At 47.8% G+C, this 15488-nt stretch overlaps 1 protein-coding gene across 1 annotated transcript; it reads left to right on the forward strand.

Moving 5' to 3' along the window:
- The first annotated feature begins 526 nt into the window (after positions 1–526).
- On the forward strand, positions 527–14438 carry SLC66A3 (solute carrier family 66 member 3). Its single transcript, XM_045549043.1, has 7 exons — positions 527–782; positions 5761–5843; positions 5913–5982; positions 8418–8475; positions 9321–9441; positions 11458–11499; positions 13396–14438. Exons 1-7 carry the CDS (start codon positions 640–642, stop codon positions 13485–13487), a joined length of 609 nt encoding a protein of 202 aa, XP_045404999.1. The 5' UTR covers positions 527–639; the 3' UTR covers positions 13488–14438.
- The last annotated feature ends 1050 nt before the right edge of the window (positions 14439–15488 follow it).

Raw genomic sequence — 15488 nt, forward strand, 5'->3', positions numbered from 1 at the left:
GAGGACGCGCAGTGAGCGGCCGGGCTCGGTCCCAGCGCCCCCAGGTCCCGCAGCCTCCCCGGGCCTGTCGCCGTCGGGGCACGCGAGGACGCACACGACTGGGGACAATGCGCGTCCCGCTAGGTTTTAATTCATTTCTGAAGTGCTTAGAGGAAAACAGCTTGTTGGGGTGAAAAAATTCCAGTAGAATAGTCCACCCCCCCTTAGGGGTGCCCATTTGCCCTCTGCCCACCCAGCCCGTGGGAAAGCCGGGCCGGCTGGGAGCGCGGAAACTGAGTCAGCAGCTGGCAGGGTCGGGCCGGCCGGGGCGGGGCAATTCTGGGCGAGGCGGGGCAGGCTCGAGGGCGGGGCAATTCTGGGCGGGGCGAACCCGCGGGCGGAGCGAATCCAGGGGCGAGGCAGGCTCGGGGGCGGTGCGAGTCTGGGGCGGGGCGGGGCCTGGCTGGGGGCGGGGCGAGTCCGGGGGTGGAGCGAGGCAGGCTCCGGGGGTGGGACTGGGGCGGGACTGGGGCGGGCGAAGGTCGGGCGGGTGCGCGGGGCAGGCGGAAGGGTTGGGCCGAGCGGGGCGTCTAAGGACTGAGCGGCCCCCGGCGCCGCAACCGGACCCTCCTTTTGTGTCCTGCGCCCCCGCCCGGCGCCATGGAGGCCGCGCTGCTGAGCTTCTGCAACTGGAGCACGCTGGCCGTGTGCGCCGCGCTCAAGCTGCCGCAGATCTCCGCTGTGCTGGCGGCGCGCAGCGCGCGAGGCATCAGCCTCTCGAGTTTGCTGCTGGAGCTGGCGGGGTAAGGCCGAGGCTGCCCCTTCCGCCCTCCCTCTGCCCCTGCGAGGCTCTAAGAAGGGCGGGACGACCCCGGGGCTCGGTGCTCCAGGTGGGCGGCCACGGCTTAACTCGGAAGCCTCGGGGCCGCGCGGGGCAGGACTTCCCCACCCTCCTCACCACCTTCCTCCACTGCTTCTTGAACCTTCCGTGATTTGCATTGACTGCGCACGCCCATTGTACAGATGAGAAGGCTGAGTCCTAGCAGAATCAGGCTCTCACACACAGCACCCCTAAGCCCGCCCCACACCATCAACTTTCTCTGGCCTCAGTTTCCTGACCGGTAAAACAAGAATTTTAACTAAGATCTCTAAAGACTCAGGCGATGGGGAGATCTTTGGAGGGAGAGGAGGAGACGGGATTAGGGCAGGAATCAGGCAGGCAGGGAGGAGCCCAGGGGACTCCAGGTGCCAGTTTGTCCGTGGGAAATCCCGAGTGGACGCGCTGACCCCCGGCTACAGATCTGAGGCTGGAAAGCAGAGGTGTGAACCTGGTTGGGAAGCCTGGGAATGCAGGTGTAGGGGGAGGAAAAGGTTCCCCTCTGCTCTCCGCCACTGGAACGGCTGGGAGGGGTCAGATGACTAGGAAAAGAGGCTACAAGTTTACTGATGTGTCTGTGCACTCGGCAGTCCTGCAAACATGACACTCAAAAGGAGGGCCAGGTGGTTGAGCTTAACTACCCTCCTCATAGGGGAGGGGGATGGCTGTGTAGGCAGCAGTGAGGTGTGACAATGCAAAATAAGTGACTGAGGCAAAGGTCTTAACCAACAGAGGCTTATTAAGCTGAAGTTTGAGGACGTACCAGGAAAAGCACAAACCACAGACACCTGTGGCCCTGAAGAGGGATTTGGATACAGAAGGAAAAGGAGGGAAGGGGCGGGCAGTGAGGCAGGTGATTAGTTCTTGTGAGGCTCTAATTAGTGCCTGGGAAATCCACATTTTACATAAGCTAAGGTTCCTATTTGAGGAAAAGGGAGTGAAGGAAGAATCAGTCATGTAGGTGACCTGGGCAGGTGGAGGACTGTTTGATCTCGTCTTTTCTCTGTTCTGCACCTGGGAAGCTAAACTCATAGTCAACACTGTTAGTGTGGAATCCAACAGGCTTTAGCTTAGGAGCTAGACTAGCCTGCAGACCTGAAGTTACAATCTGCTGCCCTTGTTTATGGGCAGCCAGCAAAGAATTTCCCCACCCATCATCATCTGCAGGGCTGGGTAGTCCTCCCGAGATGCCCAAGGCCTTTATTTTTCCTGCGGATCTGGCTGACGCATAATGTTAATAGCAGCTGTCCACGTGGAAGGGCCTGTTGCATGACTCAGCCCCAGGCCTGACCCTCCCTTTTGCATAAGGATTTGGGGGCCGGGGGAATCCCTGAGATTTTTATTTTTCTTTACAGGAGTAATAAATGATTTTCAGGGGAAATGAGTCAACACCAAAACACTGGCCTGGGAAAAAGTTCCTCTGAGCTCTGGGGGAGGCGGCGGGAAGGTGAGGGGTGGAACTCCACTGTGAAGCAAGGTTGCCCTGTGCAGATAAAGCCTCCCAGGTAATCTCTGGTAGCTACTGAGTGAGAGCCCGAGGCGGGTGGGCTGTCTGAGGGGCTTGCTGCTGGTCATGCACGGCCGCCTCCTGCCAGGGCTGGGCACACAGACTTCTGTGAGTGGCTTGGCTGGGTCAGGGCCCAGCTGCAAGGCCAGCCTGTCCCAAAAGGCCAGCTGGAAGCAATCCAACTCCACCACTGAATTCCAGTAGGTTTTGTCTCCACCTCCCCAGCAATTTATTATAATGGTTCCCATTTCCTGAGCACTACCTCTGAGTTACTCTGCCATTGGGGGTGTTACCTTACTCAAGCCTCACTACTGCCTTAGCAGGTAAGTATCGTTTTTATCTCAGACTGTAGGAACCTGAGCAGGCTGGCGACCTCAGCAGTCCCGGTCCTCTCACCCACTCTTCCCCTTCTCCCTGCCCTGTCCCAGCTCCTTCCCCAGCCTTCCCTGGGGAGACCCAGGTGGGGTGGGTGCGGTTCTGTCTGACTCCCCAGGGGCCTGCCTGCCTGGAGGACCTCTGACCGGAGGGTGGGGGGACAGCCAGAGTTTAAGTAGAAGGAGCCCCAAGGTGGTCGGCATCAGTCACCTGGACGGCATGGACTCCCTTTGGATCTCAATCTGAGCAAACTGGCTCTGAAAGCCCATTTTTGAGAGCACTGGGTCACTTGGAGCATGAACTATGTCTTAGTGACAGCAGAGAATTTTAGTGTGGCTGGGTGTGAAGTGGGCAACTCCTCCAGAGCACAGGCGCCCCCTCGCCTCCCCCGGTTCTAGGCAGCAGAGCGTTGGCCTCTGGGTAAGAATCCTCTGGAAAAGTCCAGAGTTCAACTCCCAGCTCTGCCCCTCACTCTCAGGCTAGCTGCCTCCCTGCGTCTGGGTGGCTGCGTGCGTGCTGAGTTAGAAAACTCCAATGCGTCTCGGGGCAGCCAGGGGATATACGCGAGCTAGTGGGGCTGGTGTCAGATGACAGTCTGGCCTGATTTTATTATAATGAGCATTTTAGCTGTTACTTTTCAATTAAACATTAAAAAATAAAGACACTGCCTCCACCCCCCAGGCCGCAGGAGCCGTGGGAAGTTTGGATGCTGTCAAGCAGGGATAGACGACGAGGGGGGTGACAGCCACACCCAGACCGGTGTCAGGAAATCCAGGCTCTTCGTTTTTTCTCTGAGTTCCTGTATGGTCTTGGTTTCTTTGGGCCTCAGTTTCCCCAAGTAGTCTGTAAGAAGCGGAGGCCAGCGTGGGCGACGCCTGAACGTGAGCACACCTGGGCCCTGCAGGTTCCCGGGCCTCAGGCTGTGTCCGGAAGGCGTGTGCACAGCGCAGGTGTGCGGGTGGCGAGCGCCCCCGTGGCCTATTCTCACGGCCGCGGCCTGCCGAGCTGTGGGCCGCAGAGGGGGCGTAGGGTGGACAGCTGGTGCACGCGGGTTTTGAGAAAGACCTCTCTGGACAAGGATTAGGATAGAAAGCAGTTTAACTTTTTCCGAGGCGGAGAAGGGGCCAACAGGAAAGAGGAAGAGTGTGTTGGCATGGAAAGCTGGTTACTCAGACCTTTTATTTAGGAATTGTAAAAAAAAACCAGGGGGGGGGGGGTGAAAGATGATTTATGGCTGTAGCCAAATTAACAGGGTACTGTGAACTGTCCCATCCGTGCCTTTCCTTAGTGGCGGATAGTGGAAAGATACGATTTAGGGCAGGATCTGGGCCCTAAAGTTTGTTCCCCTTGGTGTCCATCTGGAACTTCTCAGGAACTCTGGGAGGCTATAAAAGCAAATTGTAAGAGGGCAGTCGTAGTCTATAGGTCTAGTGATCAGAAAATAAAAAAATTTACATTTCCTTTCTGTTTACTGGGCTCCTTTTAGATGTTGTGAAAACAGAGCTCTGCGGGGTGCCTGTCAGAGAAAGAGAGAGAGAGAGAGAGCCCGAGCGAGCGAGCACGCGAGCTCATTTTTCTGTTATTTTGCTAGCAAGATTGACGTCCTTTCAGGTGGGATGCAGCCTCCCCAGACCCCCTGGGCTCGCTCTCACAGGTACCAGAAGGGCTGCTCAGGAGGCCAGGTGGGGCTGGGCCAGGCACCTGCTTGTCCCCAAAGCTGGGAAAGCCGGGCAGCCAGGCCTCAGGGGCCCTGCTAGTCACACAGGTGCCCAGACCTGGGGGAGACCCACGTGCTCAGGGTGACACCTAGGCCCATCCCCGTCTCCTGTGACCCCCTCCCCGGCCCCCAGCTGAGCCAGGAGTTGCACACTCTCAGAGCAGGATGGGGGAGGGACAAGCTCTTTGATAAAGCCAGTTTTCCATGACCCCTTCCCAGCTTAGGGAGACCCTGGGGCCCCGAGTGTGGGTTGAAGCTCGGTGGTGCGGGCTGCCTTCCTTCCTGTCCTCGTGGTCTGGACTGAACACACCGGTCGGGCAGCTGCACTGCTGGGTGGTGGGACAGAGACAGGCAGCCCAGGGGACAGCGGGGACTCAGTTCCTGAGGGAGGAGACGGGGCCGGGGTGTGGGCTGCGTGAGAGAAGTTTTGGCCTTGTCTCCTGAGGAGGGTGGGCCCTCACAGAGCCAGGATTTCCTTAGAGGGATTGAGAGTGGGTCTCCAAGCCCTTCCCGCCTGCCCTCTCCTGACGGGGCAGCACTTCTGGAAGGCAGCATGCAGCACCCGGGTGGCGTTCTGACTGTAATGCACGGTCTCTCGAACCTCCCATCCCAGATCCCGTGCAGCTCTGCAGCTTCTCGGGGCGATGGGCGTTTGCATGCCACTGCTGAGGGGCAGCGGCTTGGGCCGGGCGACCACCTAACTTCGGAGACAGGCAGACCTGGGCTCTTGTGTTGCAGAGGGTCAGTGATGTGCCTTCTGTAAACATCCTTTGTAAATGACCATCTGCAGGGACTGGATAGAGCATGGATATTGCACTCGGGCCCAGCTCCCGGAAAGTTCTGGATGCTCCCCAAACCATGCAGATTATTTCTCTCTTTTTTAATTTAATTATGTTTTTTTAGAGATGGGGTCTCCCTCTGTCACCCTCTGTCATCATAGCTCACTGCAACCTGGAACTCCTAGGCTCAAGTGATCCTCCCACCTCATCCTCTTGAGTAGCTGGGATTACAGGTGTGCACCACCTTGCCTGGCTAATTTTTTAATTCTTTGTAGAGATGCAGTGTCACTATGTTGTTCAAGCTGGTCTCGAACTCCTGGGCTCATGTGATCCATCTGCCTCAGCCTCCCAAAGTGCTGGTGTTGCAGGCCTGAGCCACAGTGTTGGGCTCGGATTATTAGATTGAGTACCATCCATACACGTGGGGCTCCCAGCCACCACGCGTAGGATTTGGCAAAGGAACCTGGCTCCTGGGATCTGGGGGCAGTTGCAGGGTGGTGGTGAGAGCCTGCGTCCTCCTCCCCAGGTTCCTGGTGTTCCTCCGGTACCAGTGTCACTACGGGTACCCGCCGCTGACCTACCTGGAGTGCCCCATCGTCATCGCCCAAGGTAACGTCCCTTCCACGCCCACCGCCTGCCCCGCCTCCCCTCCCGCTCACTGGAGCCTTCCTCTTTCAGACGTCATCCTCCTGCTCTGCGTCTTTCACTTCAATGGGAACGTGAAACAGGCCGCACCCTACATCGCTGTGTATCCTTTCGGCACCGGGGAGTCAGAAATGGGCTTGGGGGTGTTGTTTGTTAACAATATGCATCGTGAAGCAGGGTCCTTTACCAGATATGTATTTCTTTGGTAAAACTAAAGAATCCCAAATGCAGATGTATCAACACAGACTAGAGACGCCCTCGGTGCAGTCCCTGGCAGCGGCCTCCCCGCCACGGCCAGGGTGACTGGCTTGTGCCAACAGCCCAGGTGGAATGTAGCCATAGCATGGCACTGCCGAACATGCTGGAATATAGTCAGCCCCTGCTAAGGGCCGCACTGCACAACTATACTAGTTTATCTCAGACATTTCTTCCTTTTCTGAAAATAGCCCCAAAGACCTTGAAATAACGAGAATGCCTGGCATTGAGCACGGTGCCGCCAACGCGCCCGTTTCCCAGCTCGCTGGCTGCCAGGCAAGGGCGGCGCGGGCTCTGCTCCTGGCCCAGAGGGTCATTCAGAGGCGCAGCCTTGGGGGCCCAGCGCCAGTCGAGGCTCGAGGGGCGGCTCCCGTGTAGGAGGGCGAGGCTTTGTTCCAGCTCTTTGTAACGACTCCGTACTGTTCTCTCACTAAACTGCACACTCCTTAGGAGGCCGGGAAGTTGTCTGAGTGGCGGGGCAGGGTGGGCAGGCAGTGGATCCTGCTGCGTCTGTGAAAGGGCCTGAGCTGTTTATTCCTCCTCCCTCTTCAGTGGGGAGGAAGGAGGGAAGGAGCCGCCCAAGTGCAGCCCTCGGGGATGTGGGTGTGGGGACGGGGGTGGGGGGCGGGAAGCAGCTGGCCCAGAGTCAGACAGGACAGGCCCGGTGCCCCCGCCCCCCGATGCTCGGAGCCGCAGTTCCCCCATCTGCGAGATGGGAGCATAACATCTACCTTCAGAGTTGCGCAAACTAGAAGTACCAGGAACACAGAGAAGCTGAGTAAATGACAGGGCCGTCGTGCTGGGTTTACTACAAGGGGGCTCTACAGCCCGTGTCTGCAGCCGGGAGCTGGATTCGGGCGCGGCAGGACCCTCCGCGGTTTCTCTGAGCTGCAGGCTCCCGTGGCTCAGTTTCCCGCTGCGGAAAGAGGGCTGCCCAGGCGTGCCGCACCTCAGCACTTCAAGGTTATTCCCAGCTGGTCAAAGGTTTTTGAAAACAGTATTTTAAAGATGAAAAGCACTATGTAATTTGCTTTGGAAATAAAATGCAACAGCTTATCTGTGCAAATGGTGAGGCTGAAGATTAGAAGGTGTGGGTGCTGATGGTAAATTATTCACAGAGCTGCTGGGGTGCCTAGGGCAAGTCTGTGCTGTCAGCAGGTGTTTATAGTTACAGCCTCCTGTCAGTTGTGCCTTATGGAGAGCAAATAAGTAGGGTTGCTGTATTAACAACGAATATTTCATAAAGTGTAAGACTGTCCAAAATACTGCATGGATATACTTATACTAAAAGATTATTTGTTGTTGACCTGAAATTCATATTTAACTGGGTGTCTGTATTTTTATTTGCCAAATCTGGCAACCCTACAAAGAAATCCTCTGTAGGATCTCAGTAGCTCCTACTGCTGGTCAAATTTTATAAAATATATATTTTGAATACATAGGAGGAGGCGGGATGGTACAGAATTGGGGAAAAAGAAAACCGCAAAAATTAACTTAAAAAATTGAATTAGAGAGTTGTAACAACAGAATTTCATCCAGCTGGATTCAGGCTGCCTCCTGGCGTCGATTAGGCTGCTAGTATTCAGTTCTACTGACTTTTAGCACAGGGCATCATATAATTAACATTGTTAATTATAATAACAGCAATCTCTTGAGTCCCAATTATGTGACTGTAGGCATTTAGGAGGTAGACAGGGCAAGAAATGTTAATTCGATTTTACAGATAGGCAAACCAAGGTCAAGAGATGGAAAGTGACTTGTTCAAGGGCAGTCCTGAGACTCCTGGCTGGTTCTTTCCAGTGCTCACTTCAGTCTCACTCAGCTGTATCATTTTTAGGGTGGAGTTAGTGGGACAGGGGCAATCAGCAACAGGTCCACATGACACCAATTTTGCAGAACATTCCTACTTTGTAGTGCGAGTCCTCCCTTTTAAGTGTTTGACTTTTGACAGTGAATTGGAGACAGCTGCCTGGTGAGGAATTAAGAGGGGCGTTGAAACCATTAGGAATGTTCCCAGTCCCAGGGAACAGCCCTGTGCACACGGGTGTCTTTGTATTTTTCTCCCACAATCTGCTCTGTTCTTTTGAACTCCCAGCAGATGTTCACTTGAAACCCTTTTCGTCTTTTCCAACGTGTCTGACAAGTTCTAGTGGAACCACCCCCAGTTCCACACTTGGTTTCTGTGTGCAACTCTGTGGTCTTGGTTTGTTTGCATGAGACTGAGACGGGAGGGTGGCGGCGCTGCCAGGTGACCCACTGCTGTCTCCCTTAGCACTTGGTAAGACTGGTGTGTTCTTGGTTCACCCTCACCCTGCAGAAGTGGATCATAGACCTGGCCATGGTAAGTATCACCCTTGAAAGGATGTGTGAGAAGTAGCAGGCTGCCCTGGAGAGCACTTTCGAGATCAACTGTTAAACCTGCTAAATTTTCAGCTGCACTCAGGGATAATGGGAATGAAAGTACAGTGCTAGCCAAATATTAAAAGATATTATTCTCATTTAAATGTGGGGCAAATTTATTTGTAAACTGTCTTTTTGGGGGCCATAGAGAACCAGATTGGAGAGGTGGTTAACCGTTGTAGAATGAAAAACTGATGAGCGTCAGTTGAAGAGCTTCTTATTAGGCTAATAATTACATATTGGCTTCATACTCACTATTTTTCTGACTTTACCCCCCAGACGTTGTTTTTTTCCCTCAGCGTGAGGGGGCTGCAGGCTAACTTGTGAAGATCTTACTCTGCCAGGCAGCAGAGGGCCTGAGCCTGCCGCTGTGTGGACTTGTCATTCAGTAGCCAGAAATTCAGGGCTGATGCTTGAGTTTAGGAGTTTGTCAGTTCAGAACAGCATGGTTTTCCCCAGGCTCTAAAACACAGTATCTCTATTTATTTTTTACTGGGGGCTATGGATAGATAAGCCTTTGTGGCCAGGCAGTGATTCTTTCCTACGCCCAACTTCAAACTAGCTATGGCCCATGAGTTGCCCACTGCACAGTGGAATCTGTGAGTTACAAATAAACGTCTCACTGTTGCGTTCTTTTTCACCAAACTTAGGTTTCAACCTTGTATTATACAAATTGATTATTATTTGACCGGGAAATTTGGCTTCAAGCATGCTTTGAGTATCTGGTGCTCTTGGACTTTCTTTTTTAACAGACTCTTGACTTTCTCACATTTTATCTGCAAACAGAATTTATGTACTTTCATCAGTGCGGCCAGTAAGTTTGCGCAGCTCCAGTGTCTGTGGAGGACGAGAGACTCGGGAGCTGTGAGCGCGCTGACCTGGAGCCTCTCCGCCTACACCTGTGCAAGTAAGAGCCAGACGCAAATGCCAGCACCAGGTGTCTACCTGGCAGTGTGTTAACTGGTTTTGAAGTGCGATGGTCCTGGCTGTTCAAGCAGAACCTCCTAGCTAAGTGTGTCCATATTTACAAGGCTGATTTAATGCAGACTACCCTCCATTTTCTGCAAGATCCATGTTCCAGATGCCAAAAAAGAAAAACAAAGGGGGGAAAGCAAAAATCAGGCCTAATATTAACAGTCCTGTCTTCTTTGAAAAGTATCAAGAGGTTGATTATACTGAATCTACTAATTTACTTTAAAAATTTGAACCTTTGTGATGTAAGATTAAAAGGATGAAAATTATACATTGGCTTTTAAGAATGAATATAATTTGTAGCAGTGGAGAGATTTTCTGCAGCCACATTGTTTGTTTGGTCTTAACTTTAGAATTTCCACTGTTTGTTTGGGTTCTTGCAAGAACTGCCTAAAACACATATATACTATATGTAGGCAGAAACATTTTAAAAATTCAGAGCTATCATATTAATTGGATTTACTAGTTTTAGATATTTTGCTTTATCATGATTCTTCTGCATTTTAAAGGACCAATTTCTCTATCCAGGGTTGCTGGTTTGGGTTTATGTCCAAAGTTACTTAAAATTAAGACATGTTGAGTTTTATTTTTAGCTTTAAAATGTTAAGGTGTGTGTATACACACACAGAAACACACATATCACACATTTTCTTTATCCATTCACCTGTTGATGGACACTTGGGTTGATTCCGTATCCTGGCTATTGTGAATAGTGCTGTAGTAAACATGGGTGTGCAGCTACCTCTTCGAGACACAGATTCCATTTCCTTTGGATATATACCCAGTAGTTATTGCTGGATCACATGGCAGTTCTAGTTTTAATTTTTTGAGGAATCTCCATACTGTTCTCCATAGTGGCTGCACTGACTTACATTCCCCCAACAGCATGCAAGGGTTCCCTTTTCTCCACGTTCTCTCCCATGTTTATCTTTCATCTTTTTGGTAACAGCCATTCTAACAGGTGTGAGGTGTATCTTATTGTGGTTTTAATTTGCACTTCTCTGATGATTAGTGATGTTGAGTATTTTTTCATATACTTGTTGGCCATTTGTATGCCTTCTTTTGAGAAATGTCTATTTAGATGTTTTGCTCATTTTTAAATCGGGTCATTTGTTTTCTTTTTCTTTTTTCTCTTAAATTTAAGTAACAGTACAGTATTGAGGTCATTTGTTTTTGTACTATTGAGTTGAGATCCTTCTATATGTTGGATAATAACCCCTTATCAGATATATGGCTGTTAGGACATGAGAATTCTTGTCGGCCACCTTCCTAACCTGGAGTCTTCTCTCCCTTAAGATCAACGTCCTTCATTTAAATTGCTGACTTAATCAACATCTATTGCAAGCAGTGGTATTCTCTAACTCCCAATTCACGTAGTGCATGAGTGTTAGTTTCAACTGTTACCCCAATTTCCTACGTGTTTGCTAAGTGAAGGACTAGACCAGAAAAATGAATTAAAAAAACAGTTCTAGTTAGACCCTTAGGAAAATCTTACCCTTTCCTGGGCCACAGTTTCCTTACCTACAAAATACAGAGGTAGAATTGAAAACATTGTTTTTCAACTAGTGAGAGCCTTTCTTTAAATAAAACCAGCCAGAAGCTCATTAAGTAAATGAGATTAGAGTTGCTTTTTGAGGGTGGGGGACTGGTGGGTTGGCACACACAGACCGTGGAAGGGCAGCTCAGCCCCACCCCTGCCTTCCCTGGGCAGCACCGAAGTACCTTCTAAGAACTGCTGCTTCTCTTATGAGCAGTTTCATAAACCACTGTGCTAGGATGCATGGCTGGTTTGTAGATGTTTATGAAAAATAGTACTATGTGGTTTTATGTGCTACCAAAAATCTATCAACAACACTTAGTATATATTGGTATATTAAAAGGGAAAGACAATAGCTAAACACCAAAATGTCTGAGAAGCAAGTCATTTATTGCTGCAAATTTTCTTTTACAGCAAGAATAGTAACAACCTTAATGACCACCAATGATTTTACAAGTAAGCAAAATATTTTTCTTCTCACTTCTGAGTTTTGTACTATTTGTGCCTTCTTCATTTGGAAACTGTCTTAGGGTTTAATAGATGGACTCAGCTGTAATGGATGGCAGATGTGGAGGACGGCAACAAGGTATTCCTAGTTTTCATCAGTCACTTTATTATTAAGCATATACTTCTTGTAGTACAGGGGACAGAATGTGCACGAGTGGATTCCTGTCTGCATGGGGCTTCCACTTCAGCAGTGGAATTGGCCGTAGGTGATCACAGTTAACTGGATCGTACTGTGAGATGTGTTTTGAAAGAGCAAGGCAGGATGAGCACCTGAGAACCTGACCTAGTCTGAGGGAGCTGGGGAGATTAATTTGAAGAGTGAAATCTTACAATGGGTAGCAATTTAATCCCTGGAAAGGGGGGGGGACTGTTACAAGGAGCAGCATGTGTGGCCATTAGCAGAGGGACACAGGCCTGGAGACCCTGAGAGAACTCTGCAGGGCCAGGGCACGGGGCGAGTGTGGGGAGCGTGACTGGGGGTGAGCCTGGCAGTGGCCAGAGCACCCAGAGTCCAGCATCCAGCACCTAAGAGAACTGCCCACAAACAGTAGGAAGCCTCTGAAGGCTTTTTGGAGCAGGGGAGTGGCATACTCATTTGACTGGATGTTCTTGTTCTGTTTTTTTAAAAGAAAAAGCTGTGATGGAGGAGAGAATACTTTGGTTAACTAAAAAAGAATTTAGTAATTCCTTAGGCTTTCGACTCCCAAATCGAGCATATATTATACATCTTTGGAAAATGATTAGAACAGATGGTGTTGCCTATGAAGATTGGGAAATGTCCCCAGCACACAGACCCCTTAAATAAGCTAATTATTATTTAATAGAGAAATACTGCTTCAGAACAGAGAGATGCATTTGTTGGTCTCTTCCTGGAGGTTGTTCCTTTGGCTCATATACTTTTTGTCAGCTCCAATGAAAATTGTTCTGGTCGAAGAGTAAACTTTGACCAAGTAGGGAATGGGAGATAAGACAGACTGGGTCTTCGCCACAGGACTTGAATTCTCAGCATGCAAAGGAGAGTCAAATCCTAACTAAACAACAAACCTACACGCTAAAAATTAAGTTTACAAGCTCAAGAGTATTCTAATTCTGATTTCTTATGTGTGACAGCTGTTCCTGAGATTTAGTATATCTGGGGATAACCTTTTAAAAACAGTTTAGCTAATATCTTACATGTGTTTTACAAACACAAAGATATCTTAAATCTCATAAACCTTATTCATCGGGAGAGTGTTCAGGCCTTAAAGTATTAGTAAAGTCATTGTTAAGGTTTTAGGGGTTTTTATTATTATTATTATTTTTTTTTTACAGAGTCACATTTTCATGGTTACTTCAACATAAAATATGCTTTGACATTTGGGCGAGTTTTTCTGTTAAGAAATGTAGTATAAGAATTATCTTAACAGAATGCATTATACTAGCTTTGCTTAATACGGAATGTTCTGAGATAAGGGCACCCTCAAGACTTTAAAGGAGTAAAGGGATTTTGAAAAGTTATACTACTTCTTAGCCAGAGGCAAATGGCTCTAAATTAATCTTTTAAGATTTATTTATTCACGAAGTCAGACCAAGTGGCCAAAAGTAGTCATTATGATAGGAAGATCATTCCCCCAAAAATACTTCGAACCAGAGTTGTTTGAAGTTTTCATGATTGATAGTTAAGTTTTATTTTTGGGGTGGGGAGTGAAGTTTTATTTAGGATTATTCTTTAGAGCAGGAGTATAATCTGCTCTAAAGAGATTATACTCTTTCATATATAAAGAGTATATATACTCTATATAATGTAGATTTTGCTCTACAATGTGAAAAGGTTTTAAAACACACTTTTGTTCTTTTTGATTTCAGTTCTTATACGTTTTGTGATCATGCTGGCTTTAAATATATGGGTAACAGCCACAGTACTTCGCTACCGGAAGACCGTTATAAAGACTGAATGATGGATTTATTATTCCTGCACACAAAGTGGATTTTGAATAACTGAACCAAAGGGAAAAAGAAGCTCCTTGCTAAATTGAGGTCTTTTATAAATTTAGTCAATCATTTCTGAATCTTTGAAGCCAAAGGCTTTTTTAGACTTGAAAGAGCCACTTAAACACTTGTTTAAACGTCAATTTCCCTTCCCCACTTCTAGGTTATGGTAGGGATCAGACATCTGCAGTTTTGAGAAGGCTGGTGACTGACGGAAGTCATCCAAGAAGCCCATTTGAGCAGACCACTTTCACCCTTACTCTTGAAGTTATGATTAAGTTCTCTCCGAAAAGCTAACTGCATCTATTTTTCAACTTTCAGAACCTTTTAAGAAACAAATCCTCTCCATGAGTGGGAGTAAATGGAGTGGGATTTTGCTCAAAGTCATAAATGGAACTGTAATAAATTACTAGGGTTCACTTTCTGGGACTAAAGTTTAATTGTAACATAGATATAACAGGACAGCCTTGTATGTCATAATACGGTACAACACCTGCTTAGCTCTAGCAAGGATATCAAGGGAAGCACAAATATAATTGGCTTGAGTTTGTATACCAAAATAGTCCTTTAACTTAACACTGTGCCTTAAGTAATTCCTACCAAAAGGTATTTACTGTTAGCTGCAATCTCTACTTATGAAGAGGAAATCCTAACAAATTTTTTGATTCAAGCACAATGCTGCCTTTTAAAAATGGCCACACCTATGCAATTCCCATTATTGGAATTTGGCATAAAATGCCAGGTTTTATCTATTGAAAACATATAAAGAGTACTGCTAGTTTCTGCCCAGTTCTGATAGATTTTATTCTCGTTATAGTATCTTATCCTAAACATGTTAGGATTATGTATGCACTGTATTTTCATACAAAAATATAAACCTTAACATTTAAAAATTCACTTTCTATCCGGGTGCAGTGGCTCATGCCTAGCACTCGGGGAGGCCAAGGTGGGAGGATCACTTGAAGCTCAAGAGTTCAAGACCAGCCTGAGTAAGAGTGAGACCCCATCTCTACTAAAAATAGAAAAATTAGCTGGGTGTTGTGGCTCGCGCCTGTAGTCCCAGCTACTTTGGAAGCAGAGGCTGGAGGATCGCTTGAGCCCAGGAGTTTGAGGTTGCTGTGAGCTGTGATGATGCCACTGCACTCTACCCAGGGCCAGAGTGAAACTGTCTCAAAATGAACAAACAAACAAAAAAGGAAAATTGAACTCTCTTCCTCACTTCCTCCCTTTCATATAAAATTTTAAAAAATATATAAAATAAAAATTCACTTTCCCATTCTAATTGAAGGCATTATTCTGCTATATTCAATAAGTGATGTTTATTAGAGAATGCTTAGTTTCCTATGTAAAATAAACTTTCAAATTTTGAACTCTGCTGAATCTTAAATCTGTCATTTGTTTCAATCAGACTAATTTTGTCATATAAGGTGTAGTTTTTAAACAAACTGGTTAATCCTTTTAGAACTACTGGTTGGGACCAGCAGGAAGAGAAACATGGTATCTAAAAATAAATCATTCATTCTGTAGCTGTTTGGATCAAGATGTCATTTTTAAAAGATATAAGTTAATCTTTTCTCATTTGCAGTTATAATCTGACCATCAGTATAAATACAAATTATTTTTATTCCAACAAATTATTTAGATATAGTTTATTAGTACTTTGTAATTGCTTAAAGCAACTCCTTTAAGAACATACTTACGTGAAGCAGTCTGTTTTTCCTTCTTTGGGAGAAAACAAACATTTGAGCTATTCCAGATTATTTCACACACATTTTCATATTTAATCCCACAATGATCCTATAAAGTAGACACAAACTCCATTTTACAGATGAAAACACTGAGGCTCAGTGTGAATAACCTGCCCAAGACCATATAGCAAGTAAGTGTCCTAGAAAAGAACCCAGTGACTACCCGAGACACTTTCTAGAAAACCACCTATCATCAAACTATTTCCTGACAAAAGGGACACC

The sequence above is a fragment of the Lemur catta genome, chromosome 4 (genome assembly GCF_020740605.2).
Source record: "Lemur catta isolate mLemCat1 chromosome 4, mLemCat1.pri, whole genome shotgun sequence".
NCBI classification, from domain to species: domain Eukaryota; kingdom Metazoa; phylum Chordata; class Mammalia; order Primates; family Lemuridae; genus Lemur; species Lemur catta.

What these genes read in the sequence shown, in the direction of transcription:
- SLC66A3 (XM_045549043.1), top strand. Translation starts at nt 640, where the DNA reads ATGGAGGCCGCGCTGCTGAGCTTCTGCAACTGGAGCACGCTGGCCGTG. An exon ending in CCCCATCGTCATCGCCCAAG is followed by an intron (nt 5,844 to 5,912) that starts GTAACGTCCCTT and finishes TTCCTCTTTCAG; the next exon opens with ACGTCATCCTCCTGCTCTGC. An exon ending in GGATCATAGACCTGGCCATG is followed by an intron (nt 8,476 to 9,320) that starts GTAAGTATCACC and finishes ATCTGCAAACAG; the next exon opens with AATTTATGTACTTTCATCAG.